A 21,252-nucleotide genomic window follows, 5' to 3' on the forward strand; every position below is an offset into this window, starting at 1 on the left:
GGGCGGCCGCGCAGAGGCGCTCCTCGCTTCCCGGACAGGGCGGCCGGGCAGAGGCGCTCCTCGCTTCCGGACGGGGCGGCCCGGCAGAGGGGCTCCTCACTTCCCAGACGGGGCGGCCGGGCAGAGGCGCTCCTCACATCCCAGACGATGGTGGCCGGGTAGAGGCGCTCCTCACTTCCCAGACGGGGCGGCCGGGCAGAGGCGCTCCTCACTTCCCAGACGGGGCGGCCGGCAGAGGCGCTCCTCACTTCCCAGACGGGCGGCCGGGCAGAGGCGCTCCTAACTTCCCAGACGGGCGGCCGGGCAGAGGCGCTCCTCACTTCCAGACGGGCGGCCGGCGAGGCGCTCCTCACTTCCCAGACGGGGCGGCCGGCAGAGGCGCTCCTCACATCCCAGAAGAGGCGGCCGGGCAGAGGCGCTCCTCGCTTCCAGACAGGGCGGCCGGGCAGAGGCGCTCCTCTTCCCAGAGGGCACGCAGAGGCCTCGCATTTCCCTATATTTTGTGTTATGAATATCATCCAGCCCCAGGGAGCTTAGTTAATAGTGTAGTATTTTTTTACGTACTACCTTTCAAGCATTAATACTCCTAGAAGTTAACAGTGGCTGCTCTCAAGTACCCTCCTGCTTGATTTATGATGAAATTTTAGTGGTCTGAGGTGTAATGCAAATAATAATAAAATAGTAGGTTTTTTTATTAAACTAAATATGTTCGGCCGGGCACAGTGGCTCACGCCTGTAATCCCAGCACTTTGGGAGGCCGAGGCAGGCGGATCACGAGGTCAGGAGATCGAGACCATCCTGGCTAACGTGGTGAAACCCCGTCTCTACTAAAAATACGAAAAATTAGCCGGGCGTGGTGGTGGGTGCCTGTAGTCATAGCTACTTGGGAGGCTGAGGCAGGAGAATGGTGTGAATGCGGGAGGCGGAGCTTGCAGTGAGCCGAGATCGTGCCACTGCATTCCAGCTCGGGCGACAGAGCAAGACTCTGTCTCAAAAAACAAAAAACAAAAAACAAAACTAAATATGTTCATCTTAAAGGGCTTGCCTTTGAAATTGTGTCCTTTCTTACATTTTAAATATTGAAATGCACCTTTATAAAATGATTATGATATACAGTGATTACTTTATTTTTATTTAAAAAATTTCTTTATTTTAAATTTTTTTTATAGAGATGGGATCTTGCTATATTGCCCTTGGCTGGTCTTGAACTCCTGGCCTCAAATGATTCTCCCACCTTGGCCTCCCAAAGTGTTGGGATTTACAGGCATGAGCCACTGTGCCCATCTTGCTTTTATTAATATTTCTTCTTTGCAGCATATTGTTAATCCTATGTAGGTCTTCCTGCCCATCCTTCCCATTTAAAATTTCTCTGTTCTAAAACATTCAAAAATAGGGAAATTGCCATTGTAAAAGAAAAGATATAAGAATGCCTTGTAACTTTTGGATATTCCCATAGACCATTTAAAGTAGGATGAAACTTGTTCTTATTCCTTGCTGTTTTCATTCTCAGTGTAAACTGTATTCTCAAAGCTGTAGATTTCACATAGAATTCACAATGTAGAGCAGAGTTTCTCAGCCTTGGCACTGCTAGCATCTGGGCCAGATAATTCTTTGTTGTGGAGGGTTGTCCTTTGTTGTAGGATGTTAAACAGCATCCCCAACTAGATCCCAGTAGATCCACCCACTAGATTCCAGTAGTATCCCCAGTTGTGACTACCAAAAATGTCTTTAGATGTTGCCAAATGTCCTGACAGTATGCAAAATCACCAGTTGAGATGGGTTTTCACCATGTTGCCTCAGCCTCCTAACATGTTGGGATTACAGGTGTGAGCCACCACTCCCAGCCTTTTTTTTTTTTTTTTGAGACGGAGTCTCACTCTGTCACCCAGGCTGGACTGCAGTGGTGCGACTTTGGCTTACTGTAACTTGTGCCTTCTAGGTTCAAGCGATTCTTCCTGCCTCAGCTTCCTGAGTAAGCTGGGATTACAGGCACCTGCCACCCCACCTGGCTAATTTTTTTATTTTTAGTAGAGATGGGGTTTCGCCGTGTTGGCCAGGCTGGTCTTGAACTCCTGACCTCAGGTGATCTGTCTGCCTCAGCCTCCAAAAATGCTGAGAGCCACCATGCCTGGCCCACTCCCAGCTTTTAAAATTCTTTTTACATTTTTTTTGAAACAGGGTCTTGCTATGTCACCTAGGCTGCCAGGCTGGAGTGGAGTGGCATGACCATGGTCACTGCAGCCATGACCTTCTTAACTCAAGCGATTATCCCACCTCAGCTTTCTGAATAGCTGGGACTACAGGCATGTACCACCATGCCCAGCTAATTTTTAAATTTTTTGTAGAGATGGGGTTTTGCATGTTGCCCAGGCTAGTCTTGAACTGCTGGGCTCAAGTGATCACCTGTTCTTTCTTTTTTGTGTGTGTTTTTTTGAGACAGGGTCTCACTCTGTTGCCCAGGCTGGAGTGCAGTGGCACAACCTCAGCTCACTGCAGCCTTGACATCTGGGCTCAAGTGATCCTCCCACCTCAGCCTCCCGAGTAGCTGGGACCACAGGCATGTACCACCATGCCTGGCTAATTTTTGTATTTTTTGTAGAGACAGGGTTTCGCTATGTTTCCCAGGCTGGTTTCGAACTCCTGAGCTCAAGTGAATTGCTTACCTTAGCTTCCTAAAGTGCTGGGACCACAGACATGAGCCACTGCACCCAGCCACCGGTTCTTAAAATAATATATAATAGCTTTAAAACTGTAAGATGAATATGGAAATATAGGAACTTTTAAGCTTAGTCCAATTTTTTTTTTTTTTTTGAGACAGAGTCTCTCTTTTGTTGCCCAGGCTGGAGTGCAGTGGCGTGATCTTGGCTCACTGCAACCTCTGCCGCCCAGGTTCAAGCTTCTCCTGCCTCAGCCTCCTGAGTAGCTGGGATTACAGGCCCCCGCCACCACGGCCAGCTATTTTCGTACTTTTAGTAGAGATGGGGTTTCGCCATGTTGGCCAGGGTGGTCTCAAACTCCTGACCTCGGGTGATCTGCCTGCCTTGGCCTCCCAAAGTGCTGGGATTACAGGCGTGAGCCACCACGCCTGGCGTATCCAATGTTTTTACATAGGTCAAAAACCACATATACGTTAGTATGAGTGGTTGCAGATTCACAAATTCTTCTCATATAGTGTATGTTGTTACAAATAAGTTATGAAAAATTTAGGCCAGGTGAGGTGACTCACGCCTGTAATCCCAGTACTTTGAGAGGTGGAGGTGGGTGGATCACCTGAGGTCAGGAGCTTGAGACCAGCCTGGCCAACATGGTGAAACCCTGTGTCTATTAAAAATACAAAAAAATTAGTGGGGCATAGTGGTGCAAGCCTGTAGTCCCAGCTCCTCGGGTAGCTGAGGCAGGAGAATCGCTTGAACACAGGAGTCGGAGGGTGCAGTGAGCCGAGATTGTGCCATTACACTCCAGCCTGGGCAACAGAGTGACACTCCCATCTCAAAGAAAAAAAAATTATGAAAAATTTATTTGAGGAATCAAATAAAATGTTAATCTCGTTATGTGCTTTATGAAGTTTGATGCTGTTTTGTTATCTATTCTGCTTTTAATTAGTATAACCTGAATTTGGTGACATGCTGGTTTTTTAAAATTTTTTATTTAGGCAGCTAATACTTGATGGTCAATGGGATGAAGTTCTTCAGTTCATTCAGCCTCTAGAATGTATGGAAAAATTTGACAAAAAAAGGTAAGATTTTATCTAAAGTTTTTAGTGTCTCATCATTGGTAGAAGCTTAGCAAAACAATGAACAAAAATTTTCACTTTTATTTTTCTTTCTCCACTGGCCTTGAGCAGAGAGTAAACAAATTGATCTCTCTCTGTCACCCAGGCTGGAGTGTGGTGGCATGATCACAGCTCACTGCAGCTTTGGTCTCCTGGGCTCAAGCAATCCTCCCACTTCAGCCTCTCAAGTATCTGGGACTACAGGCGTGTACCATCAGCCTAGCTAATTTTGTATTTTTTTTTAGAGTTAGGGTTTCACCATGTTGCCCAGGCTTCCCCTGTGTTCATTTGGATTATTTTAAGTTGATTTAATGTTCACTGACCCTTTCTTTTGCTATTAGCAATCTGTTGATAAATTGTGAATTTTTAAAGACAGATTCTTGTTCTACCACCAGGCTGATGTGCAGTGGCATGTATGTGGCACTGCAGTTTCAAATTCAACAGTGAATTTTTCATTTCAAATATTATACTTTCCATTTTCAGATTTGTATAATTTTTTTGTAAGATTTTTCCATCCGTTCATTCATTATGATTATATTTTTCTTTAGGTCCTTCAACATACTGAGAGTAGCTGTTTGTTTGCTAGTGTAGTCCTTGCTTGGTAATTTGGACTTGTGCTTGCTTATATCAGGCTCAGTTTCTAATGATTGCCTTTTCTCCTAACTGGGAGTCACTTTTTGTTTTTTTTAACTATGTCTAATTATTTTGTAAATGTAATCTGCACATTGCAGCTTCACTCTTGAGGCTCTGAATTCAGTTCTCTTCCTACGTAAAAAGTTTGATTTTTATACAGGCAATTATTTAACTTAAGTAGCCTCAAAATGCAAACTCTTTCTCCCCTCTTGTGGATACTAGAGATTTGTGCCAAAATCTCTGCTCAGTTCTTTGGCCTTTCATCTGTTTTCTCCAGGCTCCTTGGAGTCTCCCTTGCATCTTCACAGTTTAGGGGATAGCCAGGGATTTGGGTACCTAAGTTTATACAATAGATTTTGGTATGTTTCCTACTGTGGCTCCCTCCTTTTTTTGGATCTTCCTCTCATTTTTTAGCTGCTCTGGCAGTACCGAACTTTTTTTTTGAGGCAAGGTCTCATTCTGTTGCCCAGGCTGGAGTGCAGTGGTGTGAACACAGCTCACTGTAGCCTTACCTCCTGGACTCAAGTGATTTGCCTGCTTCAGACTCCTGTGTAGCTGGGACTACAGGTATGTGCCACCCCGCTAGGCTAATTTTTAGTAGAGACCAGGTCTCACTTTGTTGCCCAGACTGGTCTTGAACTTCTGGGCTCAAACAATCCTCTTGCCTTGGCCTCTCAAAGTGCTAGGATTACAAGTATGAGCCACTTTGCTCAGTCAGTACCAGACTCTTCAAGCCACAGCCTTCTGTTTGAGTTCTAGCTCACACTGTGTGAACTGGGGAGTGCCCTCAGCTGGAAAGCCTTATGCCCTTGAATCTGACCCCTTAAATTTCTGGGTTTTTTTTTTTTTTTTTTCTTTTTGAGATGGAATCTCACTCTGTCGCCCAGACTGGAATGCAGTGGTGCGATCTTGGCTCACTGCAACCTCCGCTTCCCAGGTTCAAGCGATTCTCCTGCCTCAGCCTCCTGAGCAGCTGGGACTACAGGCATGCACCACTGTGCCCAGCTAATTTTTGTATTTTTAGAAATGGGGTTTCACCGTGTTGGCCAGGCTGGTCTTGAACTCCTGACCTCGTGATCCACCCACCTTGGCCTCCCAAAGTGCTAGGATTACAGGCTTGAGCCAATGCGCCTGGCAAATTTCTCTTTTTTTAAGGATTGACTTCCCTCTAGTTGTGCCAGCTTTTCAAATGCATTCAAAATAGTCATTTTTTGAGGCCAGGCATGGTGGCTCACGCCTGTAATCCCAGCACTTTGGGAGGCCGAGGCACGCGGATCACCTGAGGTCAGGAGTTGGACACCAGCCTGGCCAACATGGCAAAATCCTGTCTCTACTGAAAATACGAAAAAAAATTGGCTGAGTGTGGTGGCACGTGCCTGTAATCCCGGCTACTTGGGAGGCTGAGGCAGGAGAATCGCTTGAAACTGGGAGGCAGAGGTTTCAGTGAGCTGAGATCATGCCACTGTACTCCAGCCTAGGCGACAGAGCAGGACTCTGTCTCAATCAATCAATCAATAAACAAACAAATAAAATAGTCATTTTTTTGTATTTTATGTAAGATTTATTTATTTATTTATTTATTTAAATTTGGAGTACAATGGATATTTATTTAAAGAACATAGACTAAAACATGAACTGTGTGCTAGTCCAAGCATTGGCAAACTATAGCCCAAGACAAATCATGGTAAGTCCTGACTGCCAGCTGTCTTTGTAAGTAAGGTTTTCTTGGAATAATGCTATGCCCGTTCATTTACATATTGTCTAAAGCTGTTGCCATGCTCCAATAACAGAGTTGAATACTTGGAAAAGAGACCATCCAGCCTGAAGAGCCTAAAATATTTACTATTTGGCCCTTTACAGAAACACTTACATTAGGCAATTTTATTTTATTTTTTTATTTTTATTTTTTAGTTAGGCTTTCCATTTATTTTTGCATCATTTTAGCTATTTATGCCTAGAAAATTATCCTTTTTTTTAAAATTTTTTTCGCACACAAAACAATAAACATTTTCTAAAAGTACATACAAACAAAAAGATGCATATCAAACATATTAGGAAGGTTGCCCATGGGAAGATGGGGAATAGAAATGGGGGGTGGGAATTAAAGAAAATAAATGAGAGAGGGACTTTGTATGGATCAATGATAATAACTCAATCCTCTATTTGACAAAGAAGAAGGAGAAGGAAGAGGAAGAAAAAGAAAGTGGGATAAAGGATCAGAAAGGGAGGAAAATAGAAAAAATAAGAGTACGACTCCAGGGTAGACCTGTTTTGTTGTCGCTTGGTTGGTTGGTTGGTTTGTCAGTTGTATTTTTCATATGTTTCGCCATGTTGGCCAGGCTGGTCTCGAATTCCTAGCCTCAAGAGATCAACCCGCCTCGGCCTCCCAGAGTACTGGGACTACAGGCGTGAGCCACCACGTCCAGCCCCCACATTGCTTCTGGCCTCTATGGTAGACCTCCCAGACGAGGTGGTCAGGCAGAGGCGCTCCCCACATCCCAGATGGGGTGGCCAGGCAGAGGTGCTCCTCACTTCCCAGACGGGGAGGCCGGACAGAGACGCTCCTCACTTCCTAGACGGGGTGGCGGCCGGGCAGAGGCGCTCCTCACATCCCAGACGATGGGTGGCTGGGCAGAGGCGCTCCTCACTTCCCAGACGGGGCAGCCGGGCAGAGGTGCTCCTCACTTCCCAGATGGGGCGGCTGGGCAGAGGTGCTCCTCACATCCCAGAAGGGGCGGCCGGGCAGAGGCGCTCCTCACTTCCCAGACGGGCGGCCGGACAGAGGCGCTCCTCACTTCCCAGACGGGGCGGCGCGCAGAGGCGCTCCTCATTTCCCAGACGGGGCGGCCGGGCAGAAGCGTTCCTCACTTCTTCCCAGACGGGGCGGCCGGGCAGAGATGCTCCTCACTTCCTAGATGGGGTGGCGGCCAGGCAGAGGGGCTCCTCACTTCCCGGATGGGGTGGCTGGGCAGAGGTGCTCCTCACATCCCAGACGATGGGTGGCTGGGCAGAGGCGCTCCTCACTTCCCAGACAGGGCAGCCGGGCGAGGCGCTCCTCACTTCCCAGACGGAGCGGCCGGCAGAGGCGCTCCTCACTTCCCAGTGGGGCGGCCGGGCAGAGGCGCTCCTCACTTCTTCCCAGATGGGGCAGCTGGGCAGAGATGCTCCTCACTTCCTAGACGGGGGCGGGCGGGCTCCTCCGGCGGCAGGGCAGAGGGCTCCTCACTTCCCGACGGGGGGCCGGGCAGAGGCGCTCCTCACTTCCCAGAAGGGGCGGCCGGGCAGAGGCGCTCCTCACTTCCCAGACGGGGTGGTGGCCGGGCAGAGTCGCTCTTCACATCCCAGACATGGGCGGCCAGGCAGAGACGTTCCTCACTTCCTAGACGGGGTGGCGGCTGGGCAGAGGCGCTCCTCACCTCCCAGACGGGGCGGCCGGGCAGAGGAGCTCCTCATAACCCAGACGATGGGGGGCCAGGCAGAGACGCTCCCCACCTCCCAGACGGGGCGGCGGCCGGGCAGAGGCTGCAATCCCAGTACCCTGGGAGGGCAAGGCAGGCGGCTGGGAGGCGGAGGCTGCAGCGAGCCAAGACCACGGCACCGCACTCCAGCCCGGGCAACACCGAGCACCGAGTGAGCGAGCCTCCGTCTGCAGTCCCAGCACCTCGAGAGGCCGAGGCGGGCAGACCATTCGAGGTCAGGAGCTGGAGACCAGCCTGGGCGACATGGCGAAACCGCGCCTCCATTCAAAGGAGAAAAACCAGGGAGGGGTGGTGGCGCGTGCCGGCAATCGCAGGCAGCCCGCAGGTCAGGGCAGGAGAATCACGGGAGCCTGCAGCGAGCCGAGTGTACTCCAGCCTGGGCCACAGAGGGAAGAAAAGAAAGAAGAAAAGAAGAAAGCAAGGAGGGAGGAAGGAAGGAAGGGAGGGAGGGAAGGGAAGGGAAGGAAGGAAGGTTGGTTTATTGTTATATGCAGAAAGGTTAGCCAGATACAAGTTACTCGATCATTATCAGAAGTTGATCCTCTTGTTATTTTTTGATTTGCTATCCAGACCATGCTGCTTGATATTTCTTTGCGTTTGTACATTCTTCACTTACCTGGAATATTAATCCCTTCACCATCTCCTGCCTTTACCTGGTACACTTCTGATTGTCTTCTGAGAGTCAGTTGTTATGTCTTTTTTTTGTTAACTTTCCACCTCTTTTGTACAATTGGTTTCATACTTCTTTGAGGCCTTGCTTAACTCTGAATATTTTATATAATTTATTAGGTGACCCTCTTTTTGAAGGCAGGGGTTTTGTTTTATTGGACACAATTTGCTACTACATCAGTGGCTGAAAGAATGACTGAAGGTTCATTATATTTTTCTTTCCAGACTTAGAAACACTTTTTCTATAAATTGCTTCAGGCAATAAAGCTTTTGATTCTTAGACAAGTTAGGTAGACTCTTTGCTATCCCTTCCCCTCACTGAAAAATTCTTGTTAAAAAGCTTTAAGTTGGGACCAGGTGCAGTGACTCATACTTGTAATCCAAGCACTTTGGGAGGCTGAGGCAGAATTGCTTGAAGCCAAGAATTTGAGATCAGTTTGAGCAACAAAGTGAGACCCAGTCTCTACAAAACAATTTTAAAAATTGGCTGGGTGCTGTGGCACACAGTTGTAGTCCTAGCTGCTTGGGAGGCTGAGGCAGGAGGATTGCTTGGGCCAAAGTTTGAGGCTGTAGTGAGCTGTGATCATGCCACTGTACTCTAGCCTGGGTGACAGAGCAGAAGACTCTGTCTCTAAAAAAAAAAAAAAGAAAAACAAGAAAAAAAGCTTTAAGTCTCTAGTTACTTTGTAATGTTTTAGAAATGTTCATTTTCCCCTACCCTTTCAGCCCCATTTTTTATTAGACTTTTCTCATATTTAAAAAGAAAATATTTGATTTAATCTTTCTACAATGTATAGATATATAAAAATGTAACATACCCCGTAAATATATACTATTATTTGTCAATGAAAATTTTTTTAATAAAGAAAAAACAGGATGTAAGGTAAACAAAATATTTTGGATATAAGACTTTTGATTTAATATTAGGTAACATTTGATATCTTCCATAAAAATTGGATTTTTGTTTGCAATTAATATTGGAAATAGAAATTCATTCTCTGAGTGTTAAATTGTGATTGCTTGTGACTGAACTTTCTTCAGTTATGGCTTCAATGTGATAAGAAGCCTAGTAAATTATTTGAATAATTTTCCTGAAGCAAAAGTACTTATATAGTAACTTCTAAGTATATTTGACATCAGACATTGGAAAAATTAATGCTTCATTTTTTTCCACAGGTTTCGTTATATTATCCTGAAGCAGAAGTTTTTGGAAGCTTTATGTGTTAACAATGCGATGTCAGCAGAAGATGAGCCCCAGCATGTAAGATTTTTATTCCTGAAGGTTTGCGCCCTAGTCTTGTTTTCAGTCATAAGTATTTTAGTCACTGAAATGAAGGATTAGCATCACAAGTTTTCAAAGTTTGTTTTTTTTTTTTTTTTTTTTTTTGAGACAGAGTCTCACTCTGTCACCCAGGCTGGAGTGCAGTGGCGCGATCTTGGCTCACTGCAAGCTCCGCCTCCTGGGTTCACGCCATTCTCCTGTGTCAGCCTCCCAAGTAGCTGGGACTACAGGCGCCCGCCACCATGCCCGGCTAATTTTTTGTATTTTTAGTAGAGACGGGGTTTCACCGTTTTAGCCAGGATGGTTTCGATCTCCTGACCTTGTGATCCGCCCGCCTTGGCCTCCCAAAGTGCTGGGATTACAGGCGTGAGCCACTGCGCCCGGCGTTTTCAAAGTTTTTATGAGCTGGGATGGGGCAAGATCTGGTGTTTTCCAGGTGTAGTATTTTCAATCTGTAGCACTTCTAAACTTGTTCCATGGTTTAAGCCAAGATATATAAATAGCTGGCTAGTTGAAGAGTGTGTGCATCTCTCTTGTTTAAGGTAAGTCAGCAATAGATAAAGTTTGACTTGATGACTCTTCATCATTTCTTCTTTTTTTTTAATCCCAGAAGTGGGTTGGTTATATTTATTTCCTTTTTCTCTGTCTTGTCTGTATTTTCTTTGATCCAGAGATAGTTATTTTTGCTGAAATGTTTGTCTTCATGACTATTTAAATTTAATGAAATTAAATCATTTTGATTAGTAAAGTGACTTTTAAAGATTCAGTGTTAATACTAAAACTGAGAAAACTTATATTAAGTTCTAGTAACTTAACTGAAGTAAAGTGTCTTAGTCCATTTGAGCTGCTATAACAAAATATCATAAACTAGGGGGCTGTTAAACAATAGAAGTTTATTTCTCACAGTTCTGGTAGCTGGAAAGTCCAAGATCAAGGTACCAGCAGATTCATTGTCTGGTGAGGGCCTGTGCTCTGGTTCATGGATGGTGCCTTCTAGCTGTGTTTTCACCTGGTTAAAGAGGCTAGCTAGCTCTCTGGGATCTCTTATATGGGCACTAATCTAATTCATGAGGGCTGAGCACTTATGACCTAGTCACCTCCCAAAGGCCTTACTTTTCTAATACCATTTCCTTGTGGTGTTAGGATTTCAACATAGGAGTTTTAGGGAGGCACAAACATTCAGACTGTGGCAAAAACCAAAGGATTTTACAGTGGGGACTTTCAGATATAGAAATATTTGCCAGATAATGATGTTCAAAAGTGAAAAGAACACTGGAACATGAGTTAGGAGACCTATTTTTTATTCAGTCTTTGCCACTAATCAACTGAATTACCTTGGTAAATGTGTACCCTGACTTTTCCCATATGTAAGATATGGAGGCTGGACTAGGTGAGTGCTGAAGTTCCTTACATCATTAAAAGCTTATGATTCAAAGACAATATTCACTATACAAATTATTCTAATTTGTCTCTCAGCTAAGCTTCCTTTTTGGTCTGTCTGGATTGTTTTGTAGTAAGTCAACTGTAGGCGTTCCCTTTCCGTTTTTTTTTTTTTTTTTTTTTGAGACAGAGTCTCGCACTGTCACCCAGGCTGGTAGTGCAGTGGTGTGATCTTGGCTCACTGCAACTTCTGCCTCCTGGGTTCAAGCAATTCTCCTGCCTCAGCCTCTCAAGTAGGTGGGATTACAGGCGCCCGCCACTGTGCCTGGCTAATTTTTTGTATTTTTATTAGAGACGGGGTTTCACTATGTTGGCCAGGCTGGTCTCAAACTCCTGACCTCATGATCTGCCCACCTCGGCCTACCAAAGTGCTGGGATTACAGGTGTGAGCCACCGCGCTTGGCTCCCTTTTCTTGACTTTCTATCCCCACACAATTTTGCTGTAAGGTAAGTTTGGACTAACAGTATGGCTCTTTTGCCTTTTGGGTAAGCTGGAATAATAGCAAGGTTTATAAACAATTGAACATTGGCATGCTTCAATTTGAGCTGGGCACAGTGTGGCACACCTGTGGTCCCAGCTACTTTAGAGGCTGAGGATCACTTGAGCCCAGGAGTTCAAGGCTGTAGTAGTGCACTATATTTGTGTGTATGAATAACCCCTGCACTCCAGCGTGGGCAGCAGAGTGAAATCCTGTCTTAAGCCTGAATTATAATAGAACAGTGTTTTTATAGATAAAAGTTTAATGTACTAATTAACCAAATTTTTTATTATTTTTATTTTAGTTGTGAAAAGATTTTGTTCCTATCTTGAAAGCTGTTGCGTATCCTACAAATTATATGAGTATTCTGTGGCAATATAATTTATTCTTTGTACTCTTGTCATTTTCATATTTCACAGCATGTTTTTTATAGTGATTATTTGATCATTTATATTTTTCTTACAGCTGGAATTTACCATGCAAGAAGCTGTACAATGTTTACATGCTCTAGAAGAATACTGTCCTTCTAAAGATGACTATAGTAAGCTCTGTTTGCTTTTGACTTTGCCTCGTCTGACCAATCATGCCGAGTTTAAGGACTGGAATCCCAGCACCGCACGAGTTCACTGTTTTGAAGAGGCTTGTGTCATGGTTGCAGAATTCATCCCTGCTGATAGGAAGCTAAGTGAAGCTGGTTTTAAAGCTAGTAACAATCGTTTATTTCAGCTTGTAATGAAAGGCCTACTTTATGAATGCTGTGTAGAATTTTGTCAGAGTAAAGCAACTGGAGAAGAAATTACAGAAAGCGAAGTGCTTCTTGGCATTGACCTCTTATGTGGTAATGGTTGTGATGATTTGGATCTGAGTTTACTGTCATGGCTTCAGAATCTTCCATCTTCTGTCTTCTCTTGTGCTTTTGAACAGAAAATGCTTAATATTCATGTTGACAAACTTCTGAAACCTACAAAAGCTGCATATGCTGATCTTTTGACTCCTCTTATCAGCAAACTCTCTCCCTATCCATCTTCCCCAATGAGAAGACCTCAATCAGCTGATGCGTATATGACCCGCTCTCTGAATCCTGCTTTAGATGGCCTCACCTGTGGACTAACCAGTCATGATAAGAGAATTTCAGACCTTGGAAATAAAACTTCTCCAATGTCACACTCCTTTGCTAACTTCCATTATCCAGGGGTACAAAACCTCAGTAGAAGTCTCATGCTTGAGAATACAGAATGTCACAGTATTTATGAAGAATCCCCTGAGCGGTAAGCATTTGGTTATACAAATTAGGAAATCTTAGGCTGGGTGCGGTGGCTCATGCCTGTAATCCCAGCACTTTGGGAGGCCGAGGTGGGCGGATCACAAGGTCAGGAGATCGAGACCATCCTGGCTAACACGGTGAAACCCTGTCTCTACTAAAAGTACAAAAAATTAGCTGGGCGTGGTGGGGCGCCTCTAGTCCCAGCTATTCAGGAGGCTGAGGCAGGAGAATGGCGTGAACCCGGGAAGGGGAGCTTGTAGTGAGCTGAGATCACGCCACCGCACTCTGGCCTGGGCCACACAGTAAGACTGTGTCTCAAAAAAAAAAAAAAAAAAAATTGGGAAATCTTCAGACGTTTGAGACAATCTAATTATAGTGTGTATATGTTTTCTTTGAGACAGGGTCTGGCTCTGTCACCCAGGCTGGAGTGCAGTGGCACAATCTCCCAGGCTAAAATCAGCCTCCTGAGTAGCTGGGACTACTGGCACATACTACCATACTCAGCCAATTTTTTTATATTTGATAGAGACGGGGTTTCTCAGTGTTGCCCAGGTCTCAAACTCCTAGACTCAAGTGAAGCAGTCATCCCGCCTTGGCCTCCCAAAGTTCTGGGATTACAGGTGTGAACCACCATGCCCAGGAGTGTGTATGTTTTCTTAATGTTCAGGTCCTTTTAGTTGAAAGTCCTTAATACTTTAGTAAGGGTTTAAAATTTTTGATAATTAAAATTATATGAGAAAAATCTTTATTTTATTTATTTATTTTTTGTTTTTGAGACAGAATCTCACTCTGTCGCCCAGGCTGGAATGCAGTGGCACAATCTCCGCTCACTGCAAGCTCCGCCTCCCAGGTTCACGCCATTCTCCTGCCTCAGCCTCCCGAGTAGCTGGGACTACAGGCGCCCGCCACCGCGCCCGGCTAATTTTTTGTATTTTTAGTAGAGACGGGGTTTCACCGTGCTAGCCAGGATGGTGTCGATCCCCTGACCTCGTGATCCACCCGCCTCGGCCTCCCAAAGTGCTGGGATTACAGGCATGAGCCACCGCGCCCGGCCAAAAAATCTTTATTTTTATGTCTTATTCTTTTGCTGGTTATAGATGTAATACATGTGCTGTGAAGAAAATTTGGAAAATATAGAAGAGTAATAGTATGAGAATTAAAATCCCACACAATCTCATACTTAGATGGACCAGTCTTTTTTTCTATGAGTATGTTTTTTTTTCTTTGAGATGGAGTTTTGCTTTTGTCACTCAGGCTGGAGTGCGGTGGCATGGTCTCGGCTCACTGCAACCTCCGTCTCCCGGGTTCAAGCGATTCTCCTGCCTCAGCCTCCCGAGTAGCTGGGATTACAGGCACCTGCCACCACGCCCAACTAAGTTTTGTATTTTTAGTAGAGATGAGGTTTTACCATGTTGGCCAGGCTGGTCATGAACTCCTGATCTCAGCTGATCCACCCGCCTCACCCTCCCAAAGTGCTAGGATTACAGGCGTGAGCCATTGCGCCCGGCTATATGAATACATTTTTAAAAACTGGGAATGTATTACATGGATTTTCATGTAATCTGCTTTTTCCACTTGAAAGACCATGACTATTTTCCATATTCTTAAACATTTCTTGATATAAACGATTAATCATAAGTACGCAGTATTTCATTGTATGACTGTATCACAAATTTAACTCCTTATTTTAGGATACCAGGTTGTTTCTACCTTTTTTCTCCTGTACATAGTAGTGTAGTGAACAACTAGAACTTAAAACTCTAATTATTTCCACTTACTTCACTTTAGTGATTCTTATACATATGAAGGAAATAAGTGTTAAAGCCACCATTCAGTTTTTCCTTCAAACCTGCCATGAAATAATAAACTCCTGATCAACAGTTATTTATTTCAGGGTTAGGAAACTTTCTGCCTCATTTTTCCAGGAAACCCATGAGGATGTATGGATGGTTTTCTGTAACTTAGGGTTGGCACAATGAAATATTAGTGTTGACTTCAATAAATTTATTTCATGAAAGAGATAAAAATGAAACCTTTTCACATTACATAGGATAGTTGGAGCCATTCTTTGCAGAGGAAGGAGCAGTGGGCTAAGAATTTCTGTTTCTAATTAGAGCAAGTGAGCTGGGTGCAGTGACTCAGGCCTGTAATCCTAGCACTTTGGGAGGCTGAGGTGGGTGGATCACTTGAGGTCAGGAGTTCAAGACTAGCCTGTCCAACATGGTGAAACCCCGTCTCTATTAAAAATACAAAAATTAGTTGAGCGTGGTGGCACATGCCTGTAGTCCCAGCTACTCAGGAGGCTGACACAGGAGAATCGCTTGAACTTGGGAAGTGGAGGTTGCAGTGAGCCTAGATGGCAGCACTGCACTCCAGCCTGGGCAACAGAGTGAGATTCCGTCTCAAAAAATAATAATAATTAGAGCAAGTGGAGATTCTTAATTAAGGCATAAGAAATACAGGATGAGGCCGGGCATGGTGGCTCAAGCCTGTAATCCCAGCACTTTGGGAAGCCGAGGTGGGTGGATCACCTGAGGTCAGAAGTTTGAGACCAGCCTGGCCAACATGGTGAAACCCCATCTCTACTAAAATACAAAAAAATTAGCTGGTGCATGCCTGTAATCCCAGCTACTTGGGAGGCCAAGGCAGGAGAATCACTTGAGCCTGGCAGGCGGAGGTTGTAGTGAGCAGAGATTGCACCATTGCACTCCAGCCTAGGCGACGGAGTAAGACTCCATCTCACTCCAAAAAAAAGAAGTATAGGATAAATGTATAGGGAAGCCTTTTCTGTTAAGTTGCTCTGAGATTATATAGGAAAGGGTTGTGATATTTTCTTTCATGTTCTTTAGAGAGGAGAATCTAACTTGAATCAGTTAAGTGAGGGACTTCCTAAAGGGTAGGTTAACTTTTTTTTTCTTTTTTTTTTGAGACGGAGTCTCGCTCTGTTGCGCAGGTTAGAGTGTAGTGGCGCGATCTTGGCTTACTGCAACCTCTGCCTCCTGGGTTCAGTGATTCTCCTGCCCCAGCCTCTCAAGTAGCTGGGATTACAGGCGCCTGCCACTATGCCTGGCTAATTTTTGTATTTTTAGTAGAGACGGGGTTTCACCATCTTGGCCAGGCTGGTCTCGAACTCCTGGCCTCGTGATCTGCCCACCTCGGCCTCCGAAAGTGCTGGGATTACAGGCATGAGCCACCGCACCCGGCCTGAACATAGTCTTTAAAGTCAGACATAGGTCTGAACAATAGCTTTGCCATTTACTGGCTGTGTGACCTTGGGAAAGTTATTTAATCTCTCTGAGCCTCAGTTATCTTCTCTATGTCATAAAGCGTTGACTTGCAAAATGAGATAAAGCTTCTAGTAGAGTGGCAAGCATGTGATTGGTACTCAGTGAATATAAATTTCTTCCCTTCAGAGCTCATGGCTTTGGTAAGGACAGTGTGTCAAAAAGGACTACTAATGAAATGCTGTGAGAGAGTTACTGTCCTATGGATAAAGTATAAAAATTTACTTTGGAACAAATGTACCTATTTTTAAATATATTTTAGATGTAATTTAAAAAATATTGGGACTGGTATGGTGACTCACACCTGTAATCCCAACACTTTGGGAGGCTGAGGTGGGAGGATTGCTTGAGGCTAGGAGTTTGAGACCAGCTTGGGCAATATAGTGAGACCCCGTCTCTATTTATTGTTTTTTTAAATATATATATATATAGAAGCTCAGCTAGACCAATTATGCTAAGTATGCAACATGAAGAGTACTACTTGAAACACTTGAAGTCAGTATCTTTTTTTTTTTTTTTTTTAAAGTGAGTATACATTTAAAATATATTTCAGGCTGGGCATGGTGGATCACTGGAACCCAGGAGTTCAGGACCATCCTGGACAACATGTTGAAAACTTGTCTCTACAGAAAAATACAAAAATATTAGCCAAGCATGGTGGCGTGTGCCTGTAGTCACAGCTACTTGGGAGGCTGAGGCAGGAGGATCAATTGAGCCCAGGAGGTTGAGGCTGCAGTGAGCCTTGATTGCACCACTGTACTCCAGCCTGGGTGACAGCAAGATATCCTATTTCAAAAAAAACATTTTTTTTCAGTGATTACTATGTGCTAACACCATGCTACAATATGATTGAACTACTATGGTGAACAAGAAGATAAAACATGAAAGAAAGGGAGTGTGTAATATTTTAAAAGGATATCTTTCCACTTGAACAGAGACACTTAAAATGGAGAAAAATCATTTGAAATATGTAAGCTTGAAATGCATGTATTTCAGGCATGGACTAGCACTGGAATTGGAGTCTGATGACCTGAGTTCAAGTTCAAGCTCTATTTTCTAGCTATGCAATCTTAGGAAAATCACTTGTTTTTCGAGTCTGTTACCTCTCTGTGAAATGGGTCTTATAACCTGTTTCACAGGTTATTGTGCAAGTTAAATGAGATAATGCATATGGAAGTTCTGTATACGTTGCAAAATTAAATGAAACGTTACTTTTTGAAGGTTATTTTATTCTTTATACAGGTAATAGCTCTTACAAATTCTTCTTTGTGGACATAAAAGGGGACTTCTTGTGGCCATTAGTAATTCATAGCACAGTCTGGTAGCCAAAAAACTCCTCCTCAGTCTTTTTTTTTTTTGAAATGGAGTCTAGCTCTTACTGCCCAGGCTGGACTGCAATGGCACGATCTCAGCTCACCGCAACCTCTGCCTCCTGGGTTCAAGTGATTCTCCTGCCTCAGCCTCTCGAGTGGCTAGGATTACAGGCATGCTCCACCATGCCGGCTAATTTTGTGTTTTTAGTAGAGACGGGGTTTTTCCATGTTGGTCAGGCTGGTCTCATACTCCCGACCTCAGGTGATCTGCCACCCTCGGCCTCCGAAAGTGCTGGGATTGCAGATGTGAGCCACTGTGCCCAGCCCAAAGAAAGTCTTCTAATAAAATCTCAAAAATTCTTAAAATTGTATAGAAACATATGGAGGAAATAATGTTTAGATAACAAAACTGTAAGTTTTTATTTTATAAAGATAATTTAGGCATTATATTATCCAACCTATTATTTGTATTCATCAGCCTATTTTAAGCTGAGCCATAGAGAATATAAGTGACTGTCCCAAGGCCACACAACTGATTTTATTTTTTATTTATTTTTATTTTTATTTTTTTGAGGTAGAGTCTCACTCTGTCACCGGGCTGGAGTGCAGTGGCGTGATCTCGGCTTGCTGCAACCTCTGCCTCCCTGGTTCAAGCGATTCTCTTGTCTCAGCCTCCCAAGTAGCTGGGACTACAGGCGCGTACCATGCCCAGCTAATTTTTGTGTTTTTAGTAGAGACGGGTTTTCACCATGTTGGCCAGATGATCTCGATCTCCTGACCTCGTGATCTGCCTGCCTCGGCCTCCTAAAGTGCTGGGATTACAGGCATAAGCCCGGCCCACACAACTGATTTTAAATTGGAGTCCCTGCTGTCACTCTCCCTGCCTAATAACCCGGTACTCCTCCATTAAGACCCTCCTATTTTTTAAAACCCTTTTTGTGGTGTTTTTAAGAGAAGAGAGGAAAATAAAAAATCTATTTGTGTACAGTTTATAAACAGGCTAAATATCCTTTTTTTATTTTTTTGAGACAAGGTCTCACTCTGTCACCCAGGCTGGAGTGCAGTGGCGTGATCTTGGCTCACTGTAACCTCTACCTCCCGGGATCAGGTGATCCTCCCACTTCAGCCTCCCAAGTAGCTGGGACCACAGTCGCCCCACCACACCCAAGTAATTTTTTTTTTTTTTAAGAGACTGGGCTTCGCCATGTTACCCAGGTTGGTCTCGAACTTCTGAGCTCAAGCGAGCTGCCTGCCTTGGCCTCCCAAAGTGCTGGGATTACAGGTGTGAGCCACCGTGCCTGGCCTATTCATTTTTTAAAATTAAAATTTCTTGGCTGGGCGTGGTGGCTCATGCCTGTAATTCCAGCACTTTGGGAGGCTGGGGAGTGTGGATCGCTTGAGGTCAGGAGTTTGAGACCAGCCTGGCTAACATGGTGAAACTCCGTCTCTACTAAAAATACAAAAAATTAGGCGGGTGTGGTGGCAGGCACTTGTAATCCCAACTACTCTGGAGGCTGAGGCAGGAGAATTGCTTGAACCTGGGAGGTGGAGGTTGCAGTGAGCGGAGATTGCGTCACTACACCCCAGTTGGGGCTACAGAGAGAGACTCCATCTCAAAAATAATAATAATAAAATAAAATTTCTCTAACTAAAATATATTTTCCTTTACTCCCGCCTCTGCCTTTTTGTTTTTTTGCACGTTTCTGGAAGAAGTGATACACCTGTTGATGCACAGAGGCCTATCGGCAGTGAAATCTTGGGCCAGAGTTCAGTTTCAGAAAAAGAGCCTGCAAATGGAGCACAGAATCCAGGACCAGCTAAACAAGAAAAAAATGAGGTAATATTTACTAAACCTAGTGTTTTTCAGAGTTATTCTCTTTGTAAGAAGTAATAGAATTTACTTAGAGTGTAAAAAAGAATTTTCTGATATTTGGGAGTAGGAAATAATATACATAGATTTTCTTATTATTAGCTTATTTTCTCTTCAACGAATATGTGGCATATTTAGTTGCCATTGTGTATTCTGGAGCAATTTTAACAGGTGAATTGACTAACAATCTAAAATATTACAGGTGACATTGCATGTTTTACATGCTTTCCGACTCAAGTAATTGAGCTTACATTAAACATGGCTAGTTCACGTTTTTTTTTTTTTTTTTTGGGACGGAGTCTTGCTCAGTCGCCCAGGCTGGATCTCGGCTCACTGCAAGCTCTGCTTCCCGGGTTTGCGCCATTCTCCTGCCTCAGCCTCCTGAGTAGCTGAGACCACAGGTGCCCGCCACCACACCTGGCTAATTTTTTTGTATTTTTAGTAGAGACGGGGTTTCACCATGTTAGCCAGGATAGTCTCAATCTCCTGACCTCGTGATCCGCCCACCTTGGCCTCCCAAAGTGCTGGGATTACGGGCTTGAGCCACCGCGCCTGGCCGGCTAGTTTACATGTTTAAGATGTATGGCCTATATTTTACTAATTAGATTTAAGAATAATAAATTAGACATTTTAAATATAAAATAAAACTTTTATCCAAATCCAGGGTTCTAGATTATTTTTCTTTGGTGTTTTTGTGAGGAAATTGTATTGTGAAATAGGGTATAAGTTTTATATAGGCTGGATATGGTGGCTCATGCCTGTAGTCCTAGCACTTTGGGAAGCCGAGACAGGTGGATCACCTGAGCTCAGGAGTTCAAGACCAGCCTAGGCAACATGGTGAAACCCCATCTCTACAAAAAATACAAAAAATTAGCCAGGTGTGGTGTCACAGCTACCTGTAGTCCCAGCTACTCGGGAGGCTGAGGCAGGAGAATCGCTTGGACCTGGGAGGTGGAGGTTGCAGTGAGCCAACGTAGTACCACTGCACCCCAGCCTGGGCAACAGAGTGAGACTCTGTCTCAAACAAACAAACAAACAAACAAACAGGTTTATTACAGCATGCCACTTTGAAGGGGCTAAGTGGTTTTAATAAGTTGAATATGTTTTTTGTTTTCAAATAAATATTAAGAATGTATTTCTTTATAGCAGTGCAAGAAAAAAATTAAAATTAAAAAAAGAATGAAGTAGAAAAATTACTATTAAAAGTACATGGATGTGCACCAAACAACAGAGCTTTAAAATATGATGCAAATATTGAGAGAGCTGAAGGGAGAAATAGTTTTGCAATAATAGTTGGAGACTTCAATACCCTACTTACAATAATGGATGAAACATCCAAGTAGATGATCAGTAAGGATATAGAGGACTTGAACAATACTGTAAACCAACTAGACCTGACAGACATATATAAAACAACTCCACTGAACAACAGCAGAATACATACCCTTCTCAAGTGTACATGGAACATTTTTTAGTACTATATGTTAGGGCTATTGGGAATTGTGCTGCGATAAACATATACTTGCAGGTGTCTTTTTGATGTGATGACTTATTTTCCTTTGGGTGGATACTCAGTGGGATTGCTGGATTGAATGGTAGATCTACTTTTAGTTCTTTGAGAAATCACCATACTGTTTTTTTCCATAGAGACTGTACTAATTTATATTCCCTCCAGCAGTGTGTAAACATTCCCTTTTTACCCCATCCATTCCAACATCTATTGTTTTTTAGTGATGGCCATTCTGGCTGGGGTAAGTTGGTATCTCA

General features: G+C 44.1%; 1 protein-coding gene across 9 annotated transcripts in view; it reads left to right on the forward strand.

Annotated features, from left to right (window-relative positions):
- Nucleotides 1-21,252, forward strand: part of WDR47 (WD repeat domain 47) — a 76,754-nt gene that overhangs the window by 23,841 nt on the left and 31,661 nt on the right. For 3 of the 9 annotated variants that reach the window (XM_030824928.1, XM_003267884.3, XM_030824933.1), the window contains 4 exons: nucleotides 3,653-3,736; nucleotides 9,730-9,835; nucleotides 12,220-13,022; nucleotides 19,326-19,452. In XM_030824928.1, coding sequence (XP_030680788.1) covers nucleotides 3,653-3,736; nucleotides 9,730-9,835; nucleotides 12,220-13,022; nucleotides 19,326-19,452 — 1,120 coding nt within the window. The remainder of the gene's footprint in view (nucleotides 1-3,652; nucleotides 3,737-9,729; nucleotides 9,836-12,219; nucleotides 13,023-19,325; nucleotides 19,453-21,252) is intronic. The other 6 variants (XM_030824931.1, XM_003267883.3, XM_030824934.1 and 3 more) reach the window with 3 other exon arrangements.

Source organism: Nomascus leucogenys, chromosome 12 (assembly GCF_006542625.1).
Source record: "Nomascus leucogenys isolate Asia chromosome 12, Asia_NLE_v1, whole genome shotgun sequence".
NCBI lineage: Eukaryota > Metazoa > Chordata > Mammalia > Primates > Hylobatidae > Nomascus > Nomascus leucogenys.